This window comes from Salminus brasiliensis, chromosome 10, assembly GCF_030463535.1.
Source record: "Salminus brasiliensis chromosome 10, fSalBra1.hap2, whole genome shotgun sequence".
In the NCBI taxonomy this organism is placed as follows: Eukaryota; Metazoa; Chordata; class Actinopteri; order Characiformes; family Bryconidae; genus Salminus; species Salminus brasiliensis.
The window spans coordinates 10,739,342-10,764,192 of NC_132887.1; the positions used below are offsets into that span (position 1 = coordinate 10,739,342).

General features: G+C 40.6%; 2 protein-coding genes across 7 annotated transcripts in view; both read right to left on the bottom strand.

Annotated features, from left to right (window-relative positions):
• Positions 1-3,359, bottom strand: part of LOC140564083 (G patch domain-containing protein 2-like) — a 79,903-nt gene extending 76,544 nt beyond the window's left edge. For 2 of the 4 annotated variants that reach the window (XR_011980516.1, XM_072689163.1), the window contains exons 1-2: positions 1,482-1,973; positions 333-524 (exon numbers count right to left, since the gene is read on the bottom strand). The gene's annotated coding sequence lies outside the window, so the exon portion shown is untranslated. Of the gene's footprint in view, positions 1-332; positions 525-1,481; positions 1,975-3,271 lie in introns of those variants that run through there. The other 2 variants (XM_072689164.1, XM_072689166.1) reach the window with 2 other exon arrangements.
• A 12-nt stretch (positions 3,360-3,371) lies between these two features.
• On the bottom strand, positions 3,372-24,351 carry ift43 (intraflagellar transport 43 homolog (Chlamydomonas)). Of its 3 annotated transcripts, XM_072689168.1 has the most exons (11): positions 24,265-24,351; positions 22,490-22,597; positions 22,329-22,343; positions 18,565-18,635; positions 15,386-15,421; positions 14,866-14,912; positions 10,301-10,373; positions 8,646-8,721; positions 7,576-7,638; positions 7,098-7,231; positions 3,372-3,406 (listed from the first exon to the last, which is right to left on the bottom strand). In XM_072689168.1, the coding sequence occupies exons 1-10, from the start codon at positions 24,307-24,309 to the stop codon at positions 7,121-7,123; spliced, it is 645 nt and encodes a 214-aa protein (XP_072545269.1). In that variant the 5' UTR covers positions 24,310-24,351; the 3' UTR covers positions 3,372-3,406; positions 7,098-7,120. The 3 variants fall into 3 exon arrangements, with proteins under 3 accessions (XP_072545269.1, XP_072545268.1, XP_072545270.1); XM_072689167.1 differs by lacking the exon at positions 3,372-3,406 and having other exon boundaries at positions 6,893-7,231; XM_072689169.1 differs by lacking the exons at positions 3,372-3,406; positions 22,329-22,343 and having other exon boundaries at positions 6,893-7,231.
• Positions 24,352-24,851: the final 500 nt, after the last annotated feature.

The following is a 24,851-nucleotide window of genomic DNA, read 5'->3' on the forward strand; positions in this document are numbered from 1 at the left end:
TTCTTTTGGGACGAGTAGGGCAGTTGGGGATAAGGTGGGGTAGTGATCATCCAACACAATCATGTCCTCACAGCAATGCTCCAAAATCTCATCGAAAATCTTCACTGGACAGTAAATACAGTTACTCCAATAAAAGAAGGATAAACTCTTTTTTATAACAGTGAAGTCAGAAGAAACAATGCCATAAATGTAAATGTAAATAAAAACAGCCTAAAAACCAAATACCTTCCTGGTAACCATGTTCAGGTCGGCTGGCATTGTGTTAGGTCTACAGCAGAAAGGGAAATGATCTGTTGATGGAGAAGAGAGAGGAGGTGTGAGGTGGCCATTACCTCTCTGTTTGTAAGGAAGTGAGCTTGGCCAGCTGGCAGGAGAGTCGTGGTGAAGCATTGTGTGGAGCTGGCCTGCAACTGTGAGGCCCCTGCCGATGCACCACAAGGGCCCAGGGCCCTCTCAGCACTTCTCAGTAGGACTGCCCAGACCCCCGGCAGCCTTGGACAGATGGAGCCCCCCGCACCGGAAGGCTAGGAGGAGGAAAGGGAGGAAGAGTGGCAGTAGCCACAGATGTCAGAAAAAGCTGGCATGGTCTGGGTCAGGCAGGTGTAAGATCAACCTTAGTCCTCTCCCTGTCTCTCTCTCTCTCTCTCTTACTGTGTCTCCAACGGAGCACTACTGTAGTGTATTCACCATTCAACATACAACAGCCTGTGCTGTAGACTGACTGATGAAGTCGCTTGTGAAGCCCAAAATCTGATCTGGATCGTTTCCATTACACTATTTTACTCTTACCCCTGTGCTCCTCTGTCCCCTCAGTACAAACACTAGCAGCCTCTCTTGTGCTCAGTGAGGCTGCTTGTGCTGCGGCTTGTGCAGCTGTGGGATGGAGAGAGTTTATGAGGGACAGTATGTTGGAGAGCACCTTGACCTATCCCTCTGCGGGCAGAAACCATGAACTCTGGACCCTCAGCATCACCCCTTCCACTGTCGTTTGCACCCCTCCCCACCGCCTCTCCTCGGCCGCTCTGAGTTATTATCATAATTTCCTCCCGAGGTGACTCAGGGCCTCAGGCCGGCATGAGTGGCCCCGTGTTTTACAGAATGTTTTGTGTTTTATTGCCTTTAAGTCAGCGGCAGGGCCAGCTATGAGGGCCTGCAATGATAAGAAAAGCAGTCATGTGAAAAATGAAGGGGGCCACATGTCCAGCAAAGAGAAGAGCGAGAGGCAAATAATAAAATACATGACAAATGTGGGGCCTGACTGTATTTCATGTTCCACATCTACACCCACAAACACACACACACACACACACACTCACAAATACTGCCGCTTTCACCCCTACACCTACGCACAGCAAATATAAGAATTAGCCAAAGGCCCACAAGAAAAGAGCTAGAAACAAATCCAGCTATTTTAATGAGTGCAGTGAGTCTAAAAGCATACAGTGTTTCTCACTAAATTATTTTGTACTTGAAACACCCACCAATCGATGCCCCCTGCTGCCTTGCTCACTCCCCACCCAGTCCTCTGACAACATGACACGGAGAAGATGCCCAGGGGCATTCAGCACGGCCGTCAGCCTGTTTGCTTTATGTCCAAGCCCACCTGGGATGCAGTAAAAAGAGACAGAGCCTTAAAAAGAGAACAAAAAGCTGTCGGAAAGTTCTGTTTTCCTGACTCTGCCCCAGATAGCATTTTTTCTCCTGAACTCCTGATACTTCCTTCTTAGCATTAAGCCTTACGCACAGTATGAAGCACATGGAAATTCCAGCATGCAGCATTTCTTTAAGTGGTTAAATAGCCCGAACACAGTATGACCTTTAAAACATAGAAATGCTCGCAACTAAAACTAATGTTTGACTGATCTTAAATAAAGCTGCCCTTTTTTAAAGGTCTTTTTTTATTTATTTCAAAGCAATTTAAATATGTTGAAATGTTTTACATCATCTACCGAGATCAGTTCACTTTAACTCAGACTGAAAACCAGTGATTACCCTCAAAGGGCCACTAAATAACCTTTCATTCTTAAATGGTATTAATTTTGACATCATCCTATTACATTAAACTCTGCCCATCACAGCTGATCCTGGCTCTAGATGTTATAGAAAATATTATTAAACCTTACTACTATTTGTATTCTTCTTTATGCAACTAATCTATACTCTTATGTGTATGTAGGTATGTGTGTATATGTAGGTATGTGTATGTATGCATGTTTTGGTTTGTTGTTTTTTTTTTTCTTTCATTTATAATAGCTCTGTTTGTTATGGTTGGAAAGAATAGCTGCTATTGCAACTTTTTACTGCATTGCAATAGCAGCTAACGGGGAGCCAAATAAAACAATAAAACAATAAGATATATTAACAAACTCATCGCTGTTGGACCAAAACCAAGTAACTTGAAAAGCAAAAGTGAAACGTTTTGTTTTGTTTTTTTTAAATAAAAACCTGTATTAACTTTTAAAGGAATAGTTTTGTGAAAAATCTAATGTACATGATTTATCACTTACCTCAGATGCAGTCAATCAGTCAAGACATTTTTGATGTCTGATTGTAGGCTAGCAAGGCTAAAAAACACTGGACATAGACTGTCACCAATCCATCCCGGTAAATACATGCCTAAATCTTAACGTACTGGCTTCAAAAATGTATCGAAAAGCTACAGAGATGCCAAACATGCCTTGGCTACATCTAAGTTACGGCTAGGTTACGGCTAACGTAAACAGATTTTCATCATGAATTGATATATCAAACAGTAAAAAAAAAAAAACAAAAACAAGAAAAACTGAGAAACAAAAAAACGAACTATAAGATTTGTTTTGTGCTCTATAAAGTTTAAATACTATTCTAGAAATAGTATTCTAGTAGTCTTATGGCCATGTCTAATACTTGTGTGGTATCCTGTAGCCAATTGTCATTGATGTATAAAAATATGCATCTACAAAATGACTTCTGAACTTTTAATGCAACAGAAATTAAATAAATAAATAAATATTCAGAGTAATGATGACCTCTATGTTGGTCAATCATTATAAATTGTTCACACAGTGCACAGAGAAAATATAATAATAAAGAGTAAGTAAGTATCTTTGTACTAATTGTCCCAATTTACTTTAATATTTAATAATATAATTGCATAGGAATCCCATAATAACTATAATCCTATTCTGGAAACCTATATAACTCCCTGTAGTACAGTAATGTATTACGTAATGTATTACATAGTCCTAGTATACTGTAGTAATACTATAGTAATAGCAGCACAGCACATCACCTGTTGTAAAAAGTTCAGTAAACTTCACTGTGGCCCTCTCACAGCAGGCACGGCACAAGGCACAGCAGGTAGCAGCATGCGTTCATAACATCCCGTGACTTCCACACTTGGTCATGTCTGTCCTCACCACTCACTCTGAGTCCAAAGCAGGGGGGGCAATATCAGACAACAGCTATCTCCACATCTTCACATTTTCTTAACACTTTAATTACATGGCCGTATATTGCCTCTGAGCCTTATGGAAAGTAGATATTGAGAGGAGATAAGATGGAGAAACTTCTGTCACCAGCCCAGAATATTAGAACCACAACGGAGTCCATTATCTCCTTTCTGACCGACAATTAAGCAAGCGTACTGCTGTATCAGAATACATACAGTCAGACCCGTAGAGCTTACAGCTTTAGAAAAAAGTCAGAGAGAACTTTTATTAAAAATGTATTACTTCCCCTTTCATTTGTTTTGCTGGCCACAGGAATGACAAGTCATTTCCATGAAAAGACCCAAGGAAAACAGATAAAGAGCTCACGGAAAAATAGACCCTGAGAATGAGCAGTGGTCAGCTAGCCTGGACAGGCTTCAGGCTTCTTTTATTTTTATTTTTTTTATTTGTTTACTTATGCCCAAATACCAACACAGTAAAAGTCCCTTTAGGAAACCATTAAATAAAAAGAAAACATGTCGGACTCACATGGGAACATTCTGTATGTTCCTCAGTATACGCTGTAGAAAGCTGCAGAAAAAAAACAGACCTACAGAGGAATGTTTCAAGGCCTCAGTCTCAGATCAGAGATGCTATACCACTGCATAACCATATAAAGTCCTTTCTGAGTGCATCACAGTTCTGATAACTAGTCTTGTCAGAAGGGGCACACTGTAAATCAGTCTTATTTAGATGATGTATGCTCTGAAAAGCGTGGAACTTCACAAACGCATGCAAATGCAGGCCGCTGTCGTCACAAGAGCATCTCCCATCTCAGAAAGTAACTTTTTATGGTAAGTAACCATCAAGTCCTTACCGTCCTCCCCAAACAAGCTGTTCAACATTGAGATAGGAGTTTCCCCTGTGACAGTAAAGATACTGGGAATAAACATCCATCCAGAACATCTTTAGTGAAAGGTCAAAGTATTCAAATGCATTAAAAAAATGAAACATCTAAAATCATTAGCTGTCTGTTGTGTCGCTTGCAGACATGATGGCTACGTTTACAAACAAATAAATCAGATGACCCATCGCTTCGCTTTGCAGAAATCATTTGAGTAATGCAGATCAACAGTTTCTGCTATGCAAAGGCGCTGAGCAACAGCAGACAGCAGTGAAAGGGAGAGAGAGAGAAGCAGTTTTTTAAGAAGCAGAGTGGGAGAGGTCACTTTGAGGAACTGGACACAGGCTCATGCCAAGCACTGCTCCCTCTCCCTCTGTCTCTCTCCCTCCCTGTCGCCTAATCCTCCGGCAGACTGGCCGGTGCTGGGGCCAGTTGTCTGGGGCGGGTCAGTTACCCACTATCACAGGGCTTTAATCTGAGCGGCCTGCCCGCACGCCGCCTCCCCTAAACACACTGGCGGCCCGGTGCCAGCGGAGGAGTGGCAGGCACTGCCATCCCTGAGAGAGACAGCTAGAGGTTGTCTGTACATGGATGGGCACTTCACAGCTCGGCAGGGGACGGAGGAAGGGGCATCGCGGCAGCTGCTCAGGGCATATGGGCAGAATTCATTAAAGGTGGCTAAATAAGCCAACGTGGAGAGCAAGAGTGAAGCAGAGTTGGGGAGAGAGAGAGAGAGAGAGAGAGAGAAAAAGAGAGAGAGAGAGATAGAGAGATAGAGAGAGATCGGGGCGGAGGGCTAGAAAAACAAAAGCAGAATGTGTCCACTTTTTTTTGCTTTTTTTTCCCTGCACCTGACATGCTTTTCAGAGAGAAGTGGAGATGGAGTTAAAGATTTTTTTTTCCACAATTAAACCCCCAATTACAATCTCTGAGCATAAGCTTGCTGTTAGAAACTCATAAAGCCTGACATCATTGCTTTGGCTCAGTGCTGCATTCTGAAACACTGTGTGCTCCATGTAGTTATTAACTCCCCACTCTCCTTAATAACAGTGGGCCTCATTCACCAGAATCTTCCTAAGAACTTCCTTACATTTGTTCTTAATGAAAAGTCGACATCAGATTCATGATGTGTTTTTCATCCACAGACCTGTTCGTAGCTCTGCTCCTACATTGAGGGATAACATTGTCCGCATAAATTAAACAAATCCCAAATGAGAAAACACTGGGAATTGAAATTCCTTCCTGAGAGAGATTGGTGGCCCAGCGTCTCTTTGTCATTATTCTAACTCAATCGATTTATATTGCACTCTTCACAACAGGTGTCGTCACAAAGCAGCTTTACCAACAAAACAATGATTCTGTGTGTTCAGACTGACTAATATTTGTGTAATTTTTGTCACTTGAGTTAAGTTTCCGAAGGCTGTTTCTGGTGAGCTGTGTGTATGTAAATTGTAGGGGTATAAACCTAACGAGTTAGGACTGTTATGTAAAAACTTGGGGTTTTGGAATTAACACATTTTACAGCTCTGTTTCACACATTTGCTTGCTTCTGAATGAAAAGACAACAGTGTTTGAGGCTCATGGTTTGTCACTTCCATGTACCAAACCCTCATAATTCAGCTATACCAAGATACGTACAGTTTTCCTGCTACAGTACCTTTAACGTGTGTTTAATCCTGAGAGGATGTAGGTTTAAAGTCAGGCAATATTGAGCTTTGTATTTGTGGTGGTTGGTGGTTGGTGTGGCGCAACAGATAACACCACTACCTGCCACTGAGCTACCACACCATGTGGGAGACTGGGGTTCGATTCCCAGGCTGGGTGACTATGCTGCGCTACACCAATAAGAGTCCTTGGGCAAGACTCCTAACACTACACTGACCCTCCTCGGTAATACCAGTAACCTTGTAAGTCACTCTGGATAAGAGCGTCTGCTAAATGCCATAAAAGTAAATTTGTATTTTTTATTTTATTTCATTGTCACTTTTATGAGAGAATTTAAATGTGGCTGGACACCGCCTTAATTTTGTGACATTGGGCAGCTGCTCTTATCCAATGACTTACAGTCTTTGTTGACCTCTTTGAAAAAATTTCCTGAAGCTACTACAAATGTGCTGCAGTCCAAAGAGAATGAAAACATGGCTGGACACTGAATCGGCAGCAACTTTTACACTCCTTTTTTTGTTAGCCTTTTTTGTTAACCTCTGTGAGTAAATTCTAATGCAAATTAAAATAAAAAAGTCAAACAGCATCTAAATCACTTAACCTTTCATAATTAGAAAGTGTTTTTAGGCCCAATACAAACATTTAATTATGTTAATCCCACTGATGTCAATAGGATCTGAGCTCAATGTGGTTGAGATAATTGTGTAGAAAAAGGAAGCTTTGCAGAAGAGCAGAGAGATAGAGTCGATGGTGCAGTCAATAATGATAAGGTTGTGTTGCTCTGATGTGTAAAGTTCATTATAAACCAATCAACTGGATTTCAGCTTACCTGCTCATTAACCTTACACTTGATCTCACAAATTCTCTTCAGGCAGTGCAAATGACACGAAAGGTCTTGTGATGACTGAAGAAGTTTAGCGTTCTTTACTTTTAATGAGTAGTGTATATCCAAGTATCAAAGACCAAACAAGACACATAACACACCTAGGACAGTTCATCAAGTGAGATATTCAATATGAACAATAATATGATGAATACATATATGCGGGTGTAACCCGGCATGTGTGTCCAGCTAGGGAAAGGAAGAGGCCCTCTAGAATGTAATGATCGACACTGGCCTTTTCCTGAAAGTCATCCATTCTCAGGCCACAGGTAGAGGAGACTGGTCCTCTCTCTCTCCTTGATCCCATTCCGTCTGCAGCTCGGACGACACCTCTGTAAATAGATGATCCCAGTCCCAGCCAACATCCTCCTGCACACAGAGCAAGAGGAAGGTAAAGGGAGAAGCAGGAATGGGGGGAGAGAGAGAGAGAGTAAGAGTGAGAGATAATAAATGAATAGGGAAGAATAAGATTAAGAGACAGAGCAAGGACGAGACCATGAGACAAACAAGAAAAGGGACAACAGCAAAAATCAGGAATGTAACATAACAGAGACAAAGGCAGAAGAAGTGAGCGAGATGGAGAGTCATAGTCAACACTTCCTAAATCTTAAATTCCTCAGAGACACAGTGCTGACCCCCTTTGGAGGCACAGAGGCAGCTGGTCAGTTCTGGAGATAGACTGACCTGGCCGCTGCCTCTAAAGCTCCACTCACCTCTCTCACCTCCTGCTCTGGTGCTAAAACCTTGGTGAGGAGCTTCAGGTCAATCTCACCATCCTGGACAAAAACACAGGCCATGCATTACGCAAACAAGTTTGGAGACAGCTTTTATGTCTTTTTTTGTCTTAGGCTACTTCAGCTTGACCCATGTTTCAGTCATAATGCTGCTCTATGATTACTAATGGTTCCTTGGGCAAGTGGAGCAAGTGCTCCCCCATTTTTCTTTTCAATGAAAATTTGACTTTCAGTTTCTCTCTCAATGAATATGTTATATTTGTAATTTTTTAACATCCCTTAAAGCAGCATTAGCAGGAATCAGTCTATAGCTGGGCAGTGGAATGCCAGCTGGAACTGAGTCATGACTAAAGGACACATATTTCATGTGCATTTCTGGACAAGCTGACAGATACAGAACAGTCACTGACAGTGCAAAAAAAAAAAGGAATGTGGGCTGACTACAGGATTTGACACAAATATGACTCACACTGTTACACAGTTCTTGTGAGTGCTGTCCCAGTTAGTGAAGCATCATAATCATAATAAGTTTTTAAGAATTAGAATCAAAATGCTGCCATTAGTTGCCAAAATATTTAGTAGTTTTTACTAGTAGGAGTAAAACGGTAGCACTTGATGGAACAACCTGTAGCTTGCACAAGTAAAGGAAAAGAAACCTGGCTAAGTCTTACTAGTTTATTAGTTTATTACGATTAATACACCAAGGAAACCAGAAACAAAGAAAAGCATTGTTATATATATATATACACACACACACACACATAAGAGCGCTGTATGACTGTAAAGAACCTTTTAAAGGTCTGGTGTAAAGGTTTTGTACCAATTTAAAGGTTCTTACAGTCAAAAGTGGTTCTTCTGTGACATTGCTCAAAGAACCACTGAAGGTATGGAAAGGTAAAGGTAAAGAGTATAACTAGCTAATGACCAATTGCTTTCTGCAGCAGGATACTTCCAAAATATCAAAAACAAATACTGGGCTCCAAAACTACACCAATCTATCATTAATTGCACATTTAGCAGAGAACATTTAGAAGAGCGAAGAGTCTCACCAAGGTCTGAAACGCAGAGTACTTCATTAGATCATTGTCCAGATCTCTGTAGGTCATCACTCTGTTCACCTGGATGCTGAGAGAAAGCAATTCACCATTAATCGAATTTCACAAGCAATGCAAATCATGTGAAAATGGCTTTAGCAATTTCATTTCAGAAAGTTTAACCATCTACCACACCATCCAGAAGCATAACGAATCACAAGCAAGAAACCAAACGGCTGTAACTGACAGATGAAACATTTTCGAACATTTCAGCACCGATAATCATACCAGTATAAATAACTCAATCTGGGATTATGAACAAACCGTGGCTGCAATATAATGTCTGCACTATGCAACAAATTGCATATTGATGAATAGCCTGAAAAGTATGTCCGAAAACAAATACACCATGAACAATGACTTGATTATGAAGCACTGGGACACATGGAAACAAACGCCAAGTAGAAGTCAGTCTCTCAATTGAAAGCCAGCTGCTTATCTGCAATTTGTGAATTAAAATGAGGGGGAGCCTGTAAAAGTAGCCAGGGCCTAGTAGTGCATGCCAGTCCTACTTAAGCCACATTACACGGTACATTGCCCCTGCGATGAGTTCAGTGTGGATATTATCTCCCACACGGCACACAGAGGGAGCCAAAGGGGACAGGGCACCCACATTAACCGTTGGGGCCACTGCGATGGACTCCCCAACACACATGACATAGGGCTCTAACTGACTCAGTTAATCATCACAACCCTTGTAAACATTAACATGTTAACACTGCTGAGAAGACCAACTCACTGCCTCATCTAAATGAGGGTCTCATGATTGTTAAACTGACTAGTATTTAATAAGTAATACTAAGTAAGTATCAGTTGTTTCTCTGCTTTCTGTGGCCTCATATTTGTGGTAGAGTTACAGTGGTGCTGTGGCTTCAATCTCAGCACAAATAGTAGTAGCTTCACTGAACATTTGATCATTAAAGGCCAAACTTTCTGTCCCTGCTTCATTATTAGAGCTCTTCTTCCAAATGGAAATCAGTCAGTCACATGCAGGTCACATGCTTTGTGTTGCTTTATTTGTCTGCATAATGCAGGGGACTGCTGTCACACGTTTGGGGACACCCAGCTTTTCAAGAGGTCATTAATGAAGGTGCAGGTTGTCATCCTGCAATAAATACAACATTTTTGGCTTTTATTTTTGGGGACAGAAGAAACAACTACCAGAAATAATACCTCTGAAACAATGTCAAAACTATGTGGCTGACTAGGGTTCAAGTTTCAGGCAAGCACACCACTCTAGAAATAGTCATTAGGCAAATAACAATAATACAATTAAAAAGGCATCGTAAACATAAATGGTGAATGTAAATAAAATCTTTGAAGCTGTTTTTACTGCACTGAAAAGCAACAGTAAACATCAAATATTACTTGATTTTTTTTTAAACAGACAATGTATGTCATGTAGTGAGAGGAGATATCATTAAAGTTCAGAATTTGAGACCCAGTTTGGACAACTGAAAAGGTTTTTCCACCAGAGTATCAACCAAAAGCCATTAATCAGCTCAGAACCATGTATGTTGGGCAGGTTTAACTACACTATGGGATGTTAGCCTATTTCAACAAGAGTTCTGGCAACACAGAACTAACTGGAAGTTAAAGGCTATGTGTACCTTGGAGGTGCAGCCACTTGCATGGTGAGGTCTTCTTCTTGTACTTCATCCAGGTCGGGGATCACTGGGATGTCTAAAAACAAACACAGAGTAACATACGCTGCACACTTTGGCTCTCCTGTTGGAAGAGTTTCAATTTCCATTGGGTTAGAGACTTGGACATAAGAGCTGAGCAACACTACGTTCATAACATCACACAGGGCAAACAAGAGGCAAGCAGTTGGCACGGATCAGGGGCTGAAAAAAGGGGGGCAAAGGATTCAAAGAGTTCTTTAAAACTGACCACAAACAATGCACAAACTTTTCTAAAAAAAACGTCTGAGGCCCTGGGAACACGTAAGGCCATATGCTGCTTGCTACTGCTGGGCGCTGGTGAAAGCTGCAACATATCTCACATCCCGCGAATCAGAAGGCTTCACAGATGCCGTCTGTCTCCTCTGTTCATTTTTGTTTACGTTGTGCTTGATTCCCACCCTCCCTTCCTCTCCTGCTCCTTCGCCCGCTCCGACTCATCATCTCTCTCTCTCTCTCTGTCTCTCTCTCTCTCACTCTTTCGTTCTCTCTCTCTCTCTCTCTCTCTCTCTCTCTCTCTCTCTGCTATCCTCTTCCGTGCTGCCCCCTGTCACAGTGACCAGGCGGCCATGAATATTCAGTGAGCGAGGCGGCATCTCTTCCCGCTGCGAGGCAGGGCTCTGGCCAGGGGCTCCCCGGAAAGCGCCCCCCTCCCGCCCCCCGAACCCCTGCGCAGACCCCACCACCCACGCGCCCCACCTTACCCCCCACTACCCAAGCATTTGGGCCTTGTCAGCAGTGGCTACCCTGAGGACCCTTTGGGCTGGAAAGGCGACCTCCTTGTCCATTCGGGCTGGGCCGGGCTCCAGGCGTGCGGGCCCATCTGTGTGGGGTCGGAAGTCACGGCGCGCCCTGGCAGGAGCCACAGTGCCAGGAGCCGCCTGCCCGCCGCACAAAACAGTGGGAACCCACTTTAATTGGCAAAACTCAACAGGACAGAGCATGGCGTCACTCCCAAAGAAGGACGGGGCGAACTTTCGCAGCACCCCCCCCCCCAACCCTGTTTTTTGGATGGACTTTTGTTGGAGTGAGCAAGTGTGAGCGTGTGTATGTTGGTGAGTGTGTTTGAGGAGGGGTGTTGAGACAGTCAGTGACATAAACAACAGGAGCGTACAGTACAGTAAGAATGTTCATTCAGTGGTTTTTAGGCTGCAATATGCAAAGGTTTGTACACCCCTCCTTAAATATATAATTTAAAATATTTAAATTTCCTAAAGTTAGAATAAGTGAATGAACCTGCTACAATTTAAATACAGCATAAAATAATAACATGATAATTTCCTTTTTCAGCCAATATGTCGAATTAAGCAGGTAAACAGTAAGTGTGGATAAAAATGTGCAGAAATGTGTTCTCTGTGGAGGATGTTAACTTATTTCCCATCAAAAAAACATGTCTTTTCACCAGGGATGGACAAATGTTTGCATACAAGGGTATGCAGGATAATTCTCATGAAAAGTATTATCTTTCCCATCGCAATCACATCAAAATCTACCACTCAGATATAACAAATGGCTGAATTTGTAATGTAATCATATTCTTTTTGTTTTTGATTAAGCAATTGCCACAAGTCTTTCTGTGAGTCTCCTAGAAAAGTCCTAAATAACAACTAAAATAATAAATCTGATGATTAAACTGTTGCATATCTGCTCAGGAGTGAAAGGAGAAGTAGCTATATTGTGGACTACAAGAAAATGAAAGTTCATAAGTAAAAAATGGGGTCTATATAGTATTCACAGGATTCTAGGTTTCGTAACAGTGGTGGAACCCTTTTTGGTGCTATTTAGAGTCATTTGTTTGTAGAATATGTTTTCATATATGAAGAACAAATAAACCAGACAGAGAACCATTTAGGTATTTAAATGGTTCTTTTAGATGTGAAGGTTATATGCAGAACTACCGGGAGGAACCCTTTTTTCTAAAGGTGAACATAAACCAGTCACAATCTTCACAGATGAAAAGCTAAACAAAAACAACTACCATGTTCACCTTCATGACATCACACAAGGAAAAATCAATTATCAGTGTGATCACTGTAATCAACATGAATGTAATCAGGCATTTCGGAACAACTTCAAAAGAGCCAGGACACACACTGGGGATTTTTTTTTCCACTGTAAGGCTCAGGTCACAGCAACATGCCACACAACTCATGTTAAATTCCATCACCCTGACACTGATAACAAGCCCTCTTATCCCTTCATTGATAACTCCCTGCTTTTCTCTTATTTTTAATTAATTCTAATTAAAAATGCCAGACTCGTTTAGTCACTGACAAGATTCATCTGCGTTTCTGATATCCAAATAAATGCGGGCGCGCGCAGAGCGCTGCTTCATATTCATGAGGTCCTGGGTGACACTTTGTCCTCTCATTTCCAAAGCAGTGCGTTCAGCAGAATCCGTCCCCCCCGGACCCCCAATCAAATTTAATGGTCTTAGCGCAATGACATCAAAAAGCCTCTACGTCCAGCTCTTCGCAAATAGATTCCAGGCTTGGTTTTTTTTTTTCACTACCCTCCCCTCGTCTCAGCAAATAATGCACTATCAACACAATTCGATGAGAGTTCAATGTGAAAGAGAGAGGGCCAGGCTTTGTGTATGCAAACGTCATGATTAAGTGGCAAAAGCAAAACAACGTCTTTAAATGAGGTTCCAATACAGACTATTATCAGAGGTCAGGAGGGGAAGGAAGGGTCACTGAATACAAGCTAATAGGACAACTCCATTAAAAAGAAAGGCTTCGTTTCGCTTCAGTATCTGAGCATTAAAGATCTGTTAATGTCCTATCCAAGAAAAAGCCCACCAAGGTTACTTGCTCAAATAGAATACACAATTTTTCAAAGCTCAGTAACTGCCATTACCCAAAAGCCTGTGGCACTCGCCGTCCACAAAGTAATCATCGCCTGAGTTATATTTACTGGGTCAGGCCTTAAACCACCAGGGTCTCTGTGTATCTGACCATTTCATAGTGTGTGGGCAGCAGAGTGGTACGTGGGGGGCTGGGGTTATGTGTTAGACTGGCTTGTTAAATTGACTGTTTCAAAACCAGGCTCAAAACAATCACCACAAGTCCAAATGTATGTCGATGCAGTCTGTAACATAATAAAATATACTGATATAATAAAAGGGCCTGTTAAAAGTACCATATCCAGCACAGGTTTATTGTTGCCTGTTTCTGTCCGCATTCGCACTGCATCAGATTGGAGCTGGTGGGACCCAGAACGAAATCAGCTTTATTTAGGACAAAGCAGATTTCAGATTCAGATCTTTGCCATAGTATACTGTTCATAAAAATGTCAACCTGGCAAAACTGTCACTCTTATCAGCTGGGAACTGGGGAAAAGTTATTACACATTAATAAATACAGTATGTGTTTTTATTACAACAGCTAACATTATTAGTTTCTTATCTTGGTATAAGTATTTCTAACCTAACTGTACATATTATTTGTGTTAATTTATTAACATATTAATCAAGTTAATTAAGTTTTTTTTACTTCAAATATCTTTTCTTCTGCCAATAGAATAAAATTATTATACTAGCTAAAATTACCAAAACAATTTTATAATTATATATAATTATATTATACACAGTGATTTAAAATTATTTAACCAACTAAGATGTCACTACTGGCAGTGCATACGCTGTACCAGACCTTTTCTTCATTCCTAATATAAAATTATTCAGCCAAATGTCAGAGTTATGCAATATATGCATCTCCTTGTAGAGCATAGAGGTCTGTATGGGTCTAGGTGTCTTTAATTGCTTAAAAAATATGAATTTATTCAACATCTACACATTTAACCAATGTTGCCTTCACAAAGTGTGCAACCAGTGGCTTTGCTCTTCACCCCTCCTCTTTACTTTGGCAATTTCAACCCTTATTTCCCCTGCTGCTTGGTAGAAAAATGGAACAATTATTCCAGGCTGTGCTTTGCTGAAAGTCCTGACATATTTGTGTGGCAGAGCTCAGGGCTCCAGGGTTTGGGGGAACAATGTTCCCAGTGGAGAACCACTCCAGGCAGGGACTGGTGTGGTTGAGCACACAGTCTTTGTGTGGCAGCATTGTGCTATCAAAACCTATGAGATGTGGGGATATAGAGATCATTCAAGTAATAAAATAAAGGAGTGAAGTATAAACATGTACCTAACCCAGACATTACAAATACCCGGCTTATTTTAAATATCATGTGCCACTTAAAATCGGATCTACTGGCAATTAAGCACTTGGAGTCATCATGTTGATCTCAGCTAGATGGTGTACATAAATTCTGGTCAGGTCAATTAAAGCCGGTTAACACATCCAGTATAATCTTGGACTACTGCACATTTCTGTGGCTGCAATCAATTTGGCTACCACCCACTGTTCCTAGTTTTCTGTAATTGAGTATCATGCCCAAGCAGTAAGTGATTGTCAAAGTGGAGACTTCTTCAAATCTGTCTCCACTGAGGCAAGCTGAACAGCCTCACTAGCAGGGCCCCAGGGGGTACTCACCGCTCTCATCATCAGAGCCCTCGGGGGTCTGTGGTCTCAGCCGCCGGCTACACACAAACAAGAACAGAGATGTCTGTTAATAAAGAGGCGATGTAATTGTTTCTCAAAAAGCACCACAACAAAAAGCAGGACGATTCAGTTACTGAGAAGTGAAATAAAGCCTCACTAATTTCTCCTGCTGTGGAAATGTCCTGCATGGTTAACAGGAGCATGGTTAAGTAAGGAGGTGGAGGAATTCAAAAACGCCAGCCATCTTGGCCCCCAACCTCAACTAAAGTGATGAGAACTCCACCATGATGTCTTTTAATCAGGCTAAGTGATTGTTCTTGGAACGCCAGGATTAGTTGCAACCAAGGACAATTTCCAGCCAATAGTAATTTCCTCCTTATAGCAACAAGCATAAACAAACATTTCTACTGCTCCTTTTTTTATTATTAACATTTCATTTGATTTAATCAACAACATGGGAAAAAAAAGAATAAAACAAGGATGATAATAAAGGGAAAGGCATAAAACTTACTCCTCAACCTCTTCAGCACCTTGCTTTCTTCCAGACCTTTGGAGGACAAAACAAATAAAAGGTTAAAATAATCACATATAATTTTAACAGGCAATAAACACAGTACCTTTACTATATGCTGCTCTGTTGGTAATCAATGCACTAGTGGCTATATATATATATATATATATATATATATATATATATATATATATATATATATATATATATAAATAAATAAATATTAACACTGAATTTGCTCATTAGACAAACAAGCACAGTAATCAATGATTAACAAATATGAATAACAATTAATAAAAAATACATAAAGATTTTCTGGCAATCACTGCATTATATATTTGATGTTAAAAATATGAATATAATATGGTATGGTTTCAAGTGCTATGGTAATACTCTTAGTAGCCTATCTACATCAAAATAGATATTCTGGTATCAAAACAACCCCAATACCAACTTAACAAAGCTGCATCTTAAGTTCATAGATGTACAGGAGAACTAAGGAGAAGCAGCACAGCCAGACTAGAGTATATCCTGCACAGTTCAAAGCACCTCAGTGACCACAGTAATACAACAGTCAGCACCACTTGTTGATTACGTGGATAAAACAAATCAGTTTTGTTCAGATTAATCACGTACAATATGAACCCAAAGCACTGCATTTAGTGCCCCCTACTGGGTAGAAAATGCAGTTCAACAATTCTTGAATTTAAAAACAGTGTGTTCTCTTTAACACAACCCATATTTCTGATGGGTAAACCCGTATATTTTCCCCATCTCTAATTCTGCATCATTTGATTTTTTTCACTCAATTTTTCTTTTTTAGATGTACTTCACAGATTCTGTAGATCTACGGTAAATGCATCAACACCGTCTATTGTGATCAAATATGGACACCTTTGTTTTGTAGGAAATGTTGTTTGGCATTCATACCAAGTGCCAAGGTTATCTCTTTCAGGCCAGAATAACATCTACAGCTGTAGAGGATTAACATTTACACACAGTCAGCCAGGTTCTCTATACCATGTATTAATATTTTATTCCCCCATTAAATTCACACAGATTTTTTTTAAGCTAAATAGATTTCACACTGTTGGTTACAAAAGGACACTGAGATAATTTTAGCTCAGAAAGAAAAATATAGAGTAGTATGATCTCTAACACAGCGCCCTTTAAACATTTTGGTTTTATAATGGGATTTGGCACTATGGTGAATTTTAAAGGACAACAGCTACATGATGCTAAAGGTCTGTAAAGGTCTGCTTTTGTCATTTTGCTCCATACTGGAAAGTAAATCAGCAGCAGCAGTAGCTCACCTTGCTGCCCTTCGTGTGTGTCCTGTCCTGCCGGAGCCACATTTAAGACACATTACAGACCCCTTGATTAAGACTCATGTAAGGTAAAGCGATAGACATGGTAAAACTGTCTGGAAAAAGTTGTTAGGGATAAAATATATTGTGACAACCTGGCTTCAAAGGTTCATCAATAAACTGACAGATCAGTTAGTGTCAATTAGGAGTGATAGATCGGCAAATCCTGGGATTTCTGCTGTGGGATTAGTGTGAGCAGGGCGGCGGTGATTGAGCATGAGGGGTGACATTGAGCGGAAAAAAGTCCTTGCCTGCTCTAGAGGGGACCATTAGTTACTTTGTTTCAGAGAGGAGGATCAATGCATTGTGAACCCCTTTAACACCTTATATAGCAGTCCTTCCCCTTACTCACTCACACACTCTCTCTCTCTCTCTCTCAAGCCCAAACAGAGAAAATCAAGATAGGTTAGGCACACACACAGAACCGACACCCTGACCTTTCTTGAGACAGATGTATACAGCTCCTCGCAACTACTTGAACCAGTGACTCAGAAAACCATGCAAATTAATCCAATCAAGTTGCCTTGTTCACTTCAATGTACCAGTATATGCATCTCCAGATCTGGAGGAGATACCCAGTGAAGCACTATAATCAGCTAGAACAAAAGACCTGTTTGCACTGATAGACTCTCGTGTACGCTGATACAGGTCACTCTGGTTTATATACGCCCAACATCTCCACATCTGAGCGCCAACCGTTTCTCTACAGGATTCAATAAGTCAAATACTGAACCAAACGACAGGTTTGTTTTACCACTATGAGAGAATTAGTAACGTATTGAAATGAATGCCTGCACGCTGTGTCTTCACTGTGAATTTCCAGAGAACAGTGCCCCCCTGTGGTTCATAAGGTTTACTGCCTTGCTCTCTGCTAATAATAAATCTCATAGTGATTAAACCTCTGTAGATTCAATTATTAAACTAAATCAGTGAATTTTCAGTAAAGACTAAAAGAGTCACTTCTGGCTGCTTTTTCTGGTGACTGGGTGTCAATGGAACAGCTATTATCTTGTGACAAACAAAAATCAGAACAAAAATGTAGCAATTCATCATTGTCAAAATCTAAATTTGTTGCCTATTTCCAGTTTTTGACATAATTTGAATGTGGCAATTGTTCTATTGTACTGTGCATGATAAATCGACCATTAGAAAAGCTCTAAAATCTTTTACACTGACTTCCATTGCAAGTTCAGATGGTTTATTTAAGGTTATTTCTCCTGCAAAGTTGTTATTTTGAAGATATGAGGTATTTGCACTATGGCAAGCAGCACTGCATTCTTAAATTGGGCAACTGTATGTGTGTTTGTTTTCTCTTTCTGTGTGCATGTTTGATCTGACCAAACTTAAGCTGGGGTACATTTCAGATTTGGGATTAAAGTAATGCTTTTTTGTCCAACAGAAGAGTTACATAGGCTTCGGATGTCGTGCTAAAATACAACTTTAATCAGACTTAAATATAGAGGTTTTGCTTCTGAGCAGTACTTTATTCGTGTGCAACCCAACAAGACAGCAGGTATGTGAAGGATACTGTTTTTTTTTTTTTTTTAAATCTGTGAGCATTAAATCATTCAGATGCTTAAATAAACTCTTCTAGTATAGCAGGTAATTGGTGGGTGTCAGTAACATGGAGCCTGGCTAGATAACGACAAGTGATTCATGGAGCATGGATGTGTTCTGATGTATGAGGGTGTACGTATGGCAATGGTTTTACAGCAGTTACACTGTCAAGAATGCATGTGTAATTGCTGAAAGAGTGAACCATCCAGTGTTTGTCATTTACAAAAATGACTGACATAGTTTGTGTGAACTTACTTGGCGGAGCCTGTCCCAGTGGTCTCTTCAGCCCAGCCTCCTTGTCGGCGAGGTGGCTTTGGTGGGGGTCCCTAACACAAGACATACATTTAATGATGCCCCTTATGCATTTCTAAATCACTGGATAGTGGTAAACAGTTTCGAACTGATTTGGTTATATAAAACCTTTTTAACAGAGGAACATTATATTAACTCATTTACAGCATAGCCCTATGCACATCCTGTACAATGGTGCAATGCATACGTACACTGTTTTATGTTTAAAAATGCATCACAATCACCTACACTAGGAGTGCTGAATTCTGCTCAAAGAGATTCATGCTGTGCCACGTTCAGTCACAATTACATTCTCATAAAGCTACCAAAATGTGACTTTTTCCTGATGGTGGAGAATCTAAGACTCTTATAATCAGATGTTTCTGATGGCTTAGATTAGGTAGACACAGTGTTTTAAATAAAGGCAAAGTAAACTGCAAATAATGTGTATATGGCAACAGAGAACCAGTAGAGGGCACTGCCCCACCAACTACTCTGACGTCCCAATAACAAGGCTATAGAGGTCCGACTTTATTTGGAGTGGTCTTTTGTATACATATACATATATGTACATATCAGCGCAGTAGTAGCAGTGAATACACAAAGGTAAATATCTTGAATATGTTTGGTTGCTGCAATTCAGTAGATTTACTGTTAAACTGTTACATCAAGTAATATGTTACTTCCATTAAGAAAACAATAACCGAGCCTTACTCAAATCCTAACCCTAACCCCTGCCCTAATCCTTACCTCAACCTCAATCCCAAACCTAATTCTAACTCTCATCCTGGCCCTAAACCTAACCTTAACCTCAACCCTAAACCTTACCCCAACCCTCTTCCGGCCCCAACCCTAACCCTAACCTCAACCCTCTTCGGGCCTAACCTTAACCTCAACCCAAAACCTTACCCCAACCCTCTTCCGGCCCCAACCCTAACCCCAACCTCAACCCCAAACCTAACCCTAACCCTCTTCCAGTCCTAACCTTAACCTCAACTCAAAACCTAACCCTCATCCTGGCCCTAAACCTAACCTTAACCTCAACCCAAAACCTAACCATAACCTTCATCCTGACCCTAACTTTAACCTAAACCTAAACTTCTAACCTCAACCCAATACCTAGCCCTAACCTTAACCTAATGAGTTTTTATTTCATCTAAAAAGGACCACTCCAAATAAAGTGTCACCCAGAGGATTACAGTGAATGAAGTGTGTGCTTTGTGAAACACAAAATAACACATTATAAAATTGAATTTATGCTATATATTGTGAGAATAGACATAATATTAATTATGGTATCTAAAATAGCTGCATTCAATGAACTTCATATAAGCAAAGGATCTGCATTCATAGACTACAGTCGAACTTGGACAAAGATTTCCATGATGAAGTCTTCTTAAATCTGGCAGGAGCAGAATATGGACCACAAACTACGCCTGTTTAATCAATGAGCTCATCAGTGTAACAGAGTACAAATGAATACTTGGTCCACAAAATGTTAATTAAAAATGGGCTATAGCACATTCTGTGGAAATTACTGATAGCACATACTGATAGCTTTTGTAAAGGTTACAAACGTGATCCAAAAGAGATCTAATTAGGTTTCCTAAACTCACCTAATTAGTGCAGGGTTGCATGACTCACACTCCTTGACATAATTACAAGCTTTGCACATGTGTCTGGTGGGTTTCAGTGAGAGAAGACCCGCTCCTGTCTAGTGGTTTGCGGAGAATGCTGGAGCATGAGCAACATGAAGAACAGCAGACTGTGGGAACTGCACAGAGGCCTACAGGGCTGCCCCTCGTGACCCAAAATAGCTTCAGGAAAGAAAATAGGCTTTCGCTCTCTCATTCTCATTCTTACATTCTGAAAATAGCCCAGAAACAGTCAATTGGACTGGATGAAGTACGTCAAACAGAAAAAATAGAAGAGCAACTTCTGAATGACGGAACGGAGCACAAAGGGAGGGAAGGCTGGCAGGCAATAAATTGGTTGAAAAATGCACAACATTTTACATGACCAAATTGGGTGTGCACATGATATGGAGCCCTATAGAAATTTCTTTACTTTTAGCATGAAAGAACAGATAATCTACCATCACTGACGTCCCTCAACACAGCTTCCTTAACTTAACTTGAAGTTAAGTTAAGGAAGCAGAGCAAGAAAAGCAGAAAGCAGAGCAAGAAAAGGCATCTAAGCCGTCCTATTAAGATGGAAGGTTAATGTTGAAGTAATTTCATAACAACGTCTGGTTGTCAGTGTGTTTACACTGTGAAAAAAAGTATGATAAAGTGATATGATAACAGAGAGTTGTTTGAGTTACCGCAACTTAGTTTGGTCACATTTTTCCTAACTCACATTTTTGAGTTCTGCATCTCAGTCAACAATAAGCTTTAGACTGAGCCTCAAAAACATTAAGAAATAACTTGCAGCTGAAATATTTTGTAAGCATAGTCTGTGTCCTTCTCCCTCAATCTGATAATTAAGGTGTTTTCTTTCTGCAGGTCCTGACAATTGAAGGCTGTGTTGTTGATGGGTTTTGACTGTATGATCTCCTGCCATTCTAAAACTTGTAAAACCATCAGCATTTCTGTGTTCATGAAGGAACAGAAAGTTACATTTCCTCAGAACTGTGTTTTTATGTGTTTTTTTTTAAGGCAAGCATATTTCCAGGTCACCCCAAAGACGTTCAAAGGTGCTCCGCCACTCCGAGGAAATACAAGACTGGAAGGTTTTACTTACCTCTAGCCAATGCTTAGTACGATTGTGATTGACTATGTGTGTGCACTTTTAAAAGCCGAAGGACAAAATGTCGGGAAAGAACATCACTTACATTCCTTTCCGACTTAAGTATGTGGGTGGTATTCTCAGATGTGAACATAAGCCTAACATCGCCTGTCTCACCAAATCAAGGCATGACTGAGAGCTGGTTTTCCCTGAACATCAAACACATGACCTATTTGATGCAGGATATATATTTTTAGAACACAATTTAAAACTGACTATAGACTGGCCCAGTCACACGACGCTGCAGAAAAATGTATTTCACGTAGTTGGGAGGTCACTGGGGGCGCGAGAATCCTATTTTTACTTCAGGAAAGTTAGACTAATTTAGTAGAAGAAAAAAAAAACAACATTGCTAGAATTCCTAATGGTGAAAACGTGACCCATGGGCAGCTCTCACCAGTCCTTGGGGACAAACCAAGACCTCCATACTGTAGATGCCAATGTGCTGGCGTAAGACTGCTGCAAAAACTTCACCCACAGTCTCCTTAATGCTATTTGAAGCAGTTAGGAGTAGAAACGGATTATGCAGGCTTACTGACATCAGGCCTACATTGACCCCCTGCAGCATGTTTCTTTTGACACAACTGCTGCATCTTCCATGCCTGTTACAGTGCTACCATTAAATAATTTCTCAAATTATAATTGTTTTTGAAAATGTGTTTTAGTAATCACAAGAATACTCAGATCTTAAGAAATGTGCTGCCAAAATGTGAAACATAGCATAAATCTAGAACAAAAACCTACAGTTATACAGCCCAAAGCACAAAGTAACTTTATACCAAGTGACTTTTTGAAATCATTACTTTTGCCTGTGAGGTTCCCATTCATTTAACTTAAACTGTTTTCATCTTTCATCTGTTTTATAAACACAAGGTATAAAATTACTGAGCAAAATTCACAATAAAACACTCCAAACAAAGCCATGCGTTTCACTACTGTACCGTATCGTCCTCCTCCTTTGATTCAAGCACAGGAATTCAGTCAGATGCAAACACAGCAGCATGATTAGGCATTGCAATCATCATTACCATGAATGAAGATGAATTTGCAGTGGCAGATTCAGAGCTAAGATTCAATTAGATTAACTCATGGCTGGAGTTACCTCTCCTGTAGCAGACGTCCCTGAGGAGGAAGCTTTGCGTCCAGGCCGAGACTCTTCTATGCCCGTCATATCAGCCGCTTGACGAGCTCTTCTGCCCGTTTTAGCAGCCTGGTGGTAGAAAAAGTGTACAGCCGAACTTGTAAAACAAATTTCTGTTCGTATCATTGGTGCTTAAAAAACACATTTTATTACAGAGAGTGTAATTATTGCTGTTTAACTGATAAAGTGCAGCACAATTTGAATACCAATCCCTGTGCTCAGTATGTGAGAGTGTTTAAACAGCAGTTTTGAAAAATCTGTCGCTACTGATATGTTTTGTCTGCATGATAAAATATCACAATAAATACAGTGTATTGTGAAATTATCTTTAAATATCATGATAGAATATTTTTACCACATTTTTTCCCACTTAAGGAAGAGTGAAAAAATTGGTAGATTCTAAGGACCTATTAGAATAATAATAAAATAATACTTAATTTGCAATGCAAAGAAAGGGTCTTTTTCTTTTCTTATTTTTTGCTAAACGTAAACACCCCAATGGGGCCCAATCACTGGTGGCATTCCTGACTACCACCACTGTAGCACACCCTAAATGACCAGAAACTCACTCCGGGCAAATTGTAAAAGTTGGTAGCCCTAAAGCATCAAGGTAGAACAAGAACACTTGGAGATCTAAATTTAGTAAAAAATAATATTCCACCAACTTAACATTACCAGTGCCTTTAATTTTACAATCAGTTTCCTCAATTAAATAAATTATCACCTCTGTATAATTAAAGTAACTAAAGTGTCCAATTTTTAACATTTTCTTGGAGTGAGTTTCTGGTCATTTCAGCCTGGGGTGTGTTACAGTGGTGGTAGTCAGGATGCCACCACTGATTTTGGGCTACATTGGGGCGTAAATAAATAATAAATATATTTTATGTGATTTTGCAAATTATTTATGTAAATACTATATATATATATATATATATATATATTACATTTAGCCTGATTTTAGGGGCTCCGTAGATGTTGAAACTGAATGGGTTTAAAACCACGTGTTTAACAGTGAGGCTCTGGTCTGTTTGTTGTCCTACTGTTTCCACAGCAACCGACACTTTGTGGATACCCTTTCTACTGAAGGTACTTCAGGTTGTACCAACTGCTGACACAGATGTGTAGAAATGTCCACAAACACCTTGTCTAGCTCCTGTAGAGAAGTACTGCCAATTGAATAAGACTCTCTGGACCTATTGGGACAGCAATGCTCCAAAATCAAATTTATATAAAAGCCTTCCCTTTTTAGCTGACTGTAGAGACAGTCAGCTAGCTACTAATGCCAGATATACTGTTGTTGTTTTTTAATTCTATTAACTTCACATGAAATGGGCATGTGTCCCAATACTTTTGCCTATAGAGTGTAGCTGCGTTGCGGCTAAGTCACTAAGCTAGCTAGCTAACATTACCAGGGTAACTATGCACTGCATGGGTTAGCTAGGCTATATCTTTACTTATGGGGATTTAACCACCCCTGGACCTAAACATGACAGAGCTAGCTAACTAGTATAGTGTTTATACTGACGTCCCTAACACCTTTTGCACCCCTGTTTGTACCCAGACCCAGACCTCTGCCTGCTGGGTTTCAGAGAGGCGCTCCAGTAGCTTTAGCCCAGTGCTAACCAACTAGTGCTGGATACCAGCAGTGCCTCAGCGGTGTGAAAACATACGAGTTAAGTCATGATAGGGCTCTTTTGCGCGCCTACACGTCTTTAACGTGAATGTGGGTAACTTACATTCTTCGGGACTCCGTTGTCTCCCAGCTGAAGCGACTCGTCCATCTGTGTTTGTTTGTACCGCAAGCTTCCCGTTATTCCGCACGTTTCACTTCCTGGACGCTGGAGCGTCACACAGCAACCGTAACCAAGGCGATGAAAATGGCGCGTTATTTTAAACGCGGGTTTGGATCTAGCTCAGTATTAAAGGGGGTTTTGCTTGTACAAATGAGTCGTAGTGCTTAAAGTGAAAAAAGAGCTTTTACTCCCCTGAAGTGTTGACTTTCTGTCCACTGACTGACTAAAAGCAACTTCCAGCTCTACACACTGCCTGTCTAGTCCCTGTAGAGAAGTACTAGAAGGACTCTCTGGAGCAGGTAATGAGCCTATTGGCACCATGCCTAATGCCAGGTGTGGTCTAGAGAGGTGTAAAGTATTGTAAAGTAAAGTATTGAGCTGTGGAGTAATGGTACTGTGTTCTCTGGAATGATGGTGGTGCTCCATCCAATACTTCTGGGCTGAGGGAGGGAGGGGGGGGGGGGGGGTGAGAATGAGGAGAGGTTCTGATCATCCAACATCCTGACCTCAGGCAGTTGAATGCAAATAAA

Bases quoted from the DNA above. Each gene is read 5' to 3' on its own strand.
- ift43 (XM_072689168.1), bottom strand. From the start codon at position 24,309: ATGGACGAGTCGCTTCAGCTGGGAGACAACGGAGTCCCGAAGAAT. The intron at 14,913-15,385 runs GTAAGTTTTATG...GTTTGTGTGTAG, and splicing joins GGTGCTGAAGAGGTTGAGGA to CCGGCGGCTGAGACCACAGA. The intron at 7,639-8,645 runs GTGAGACTCTTC...GTTTTTGTCCAG, and splicing joins ACTCTGCGTTTCAGACCTTG to GATGGTGAGATTGACCTGAA.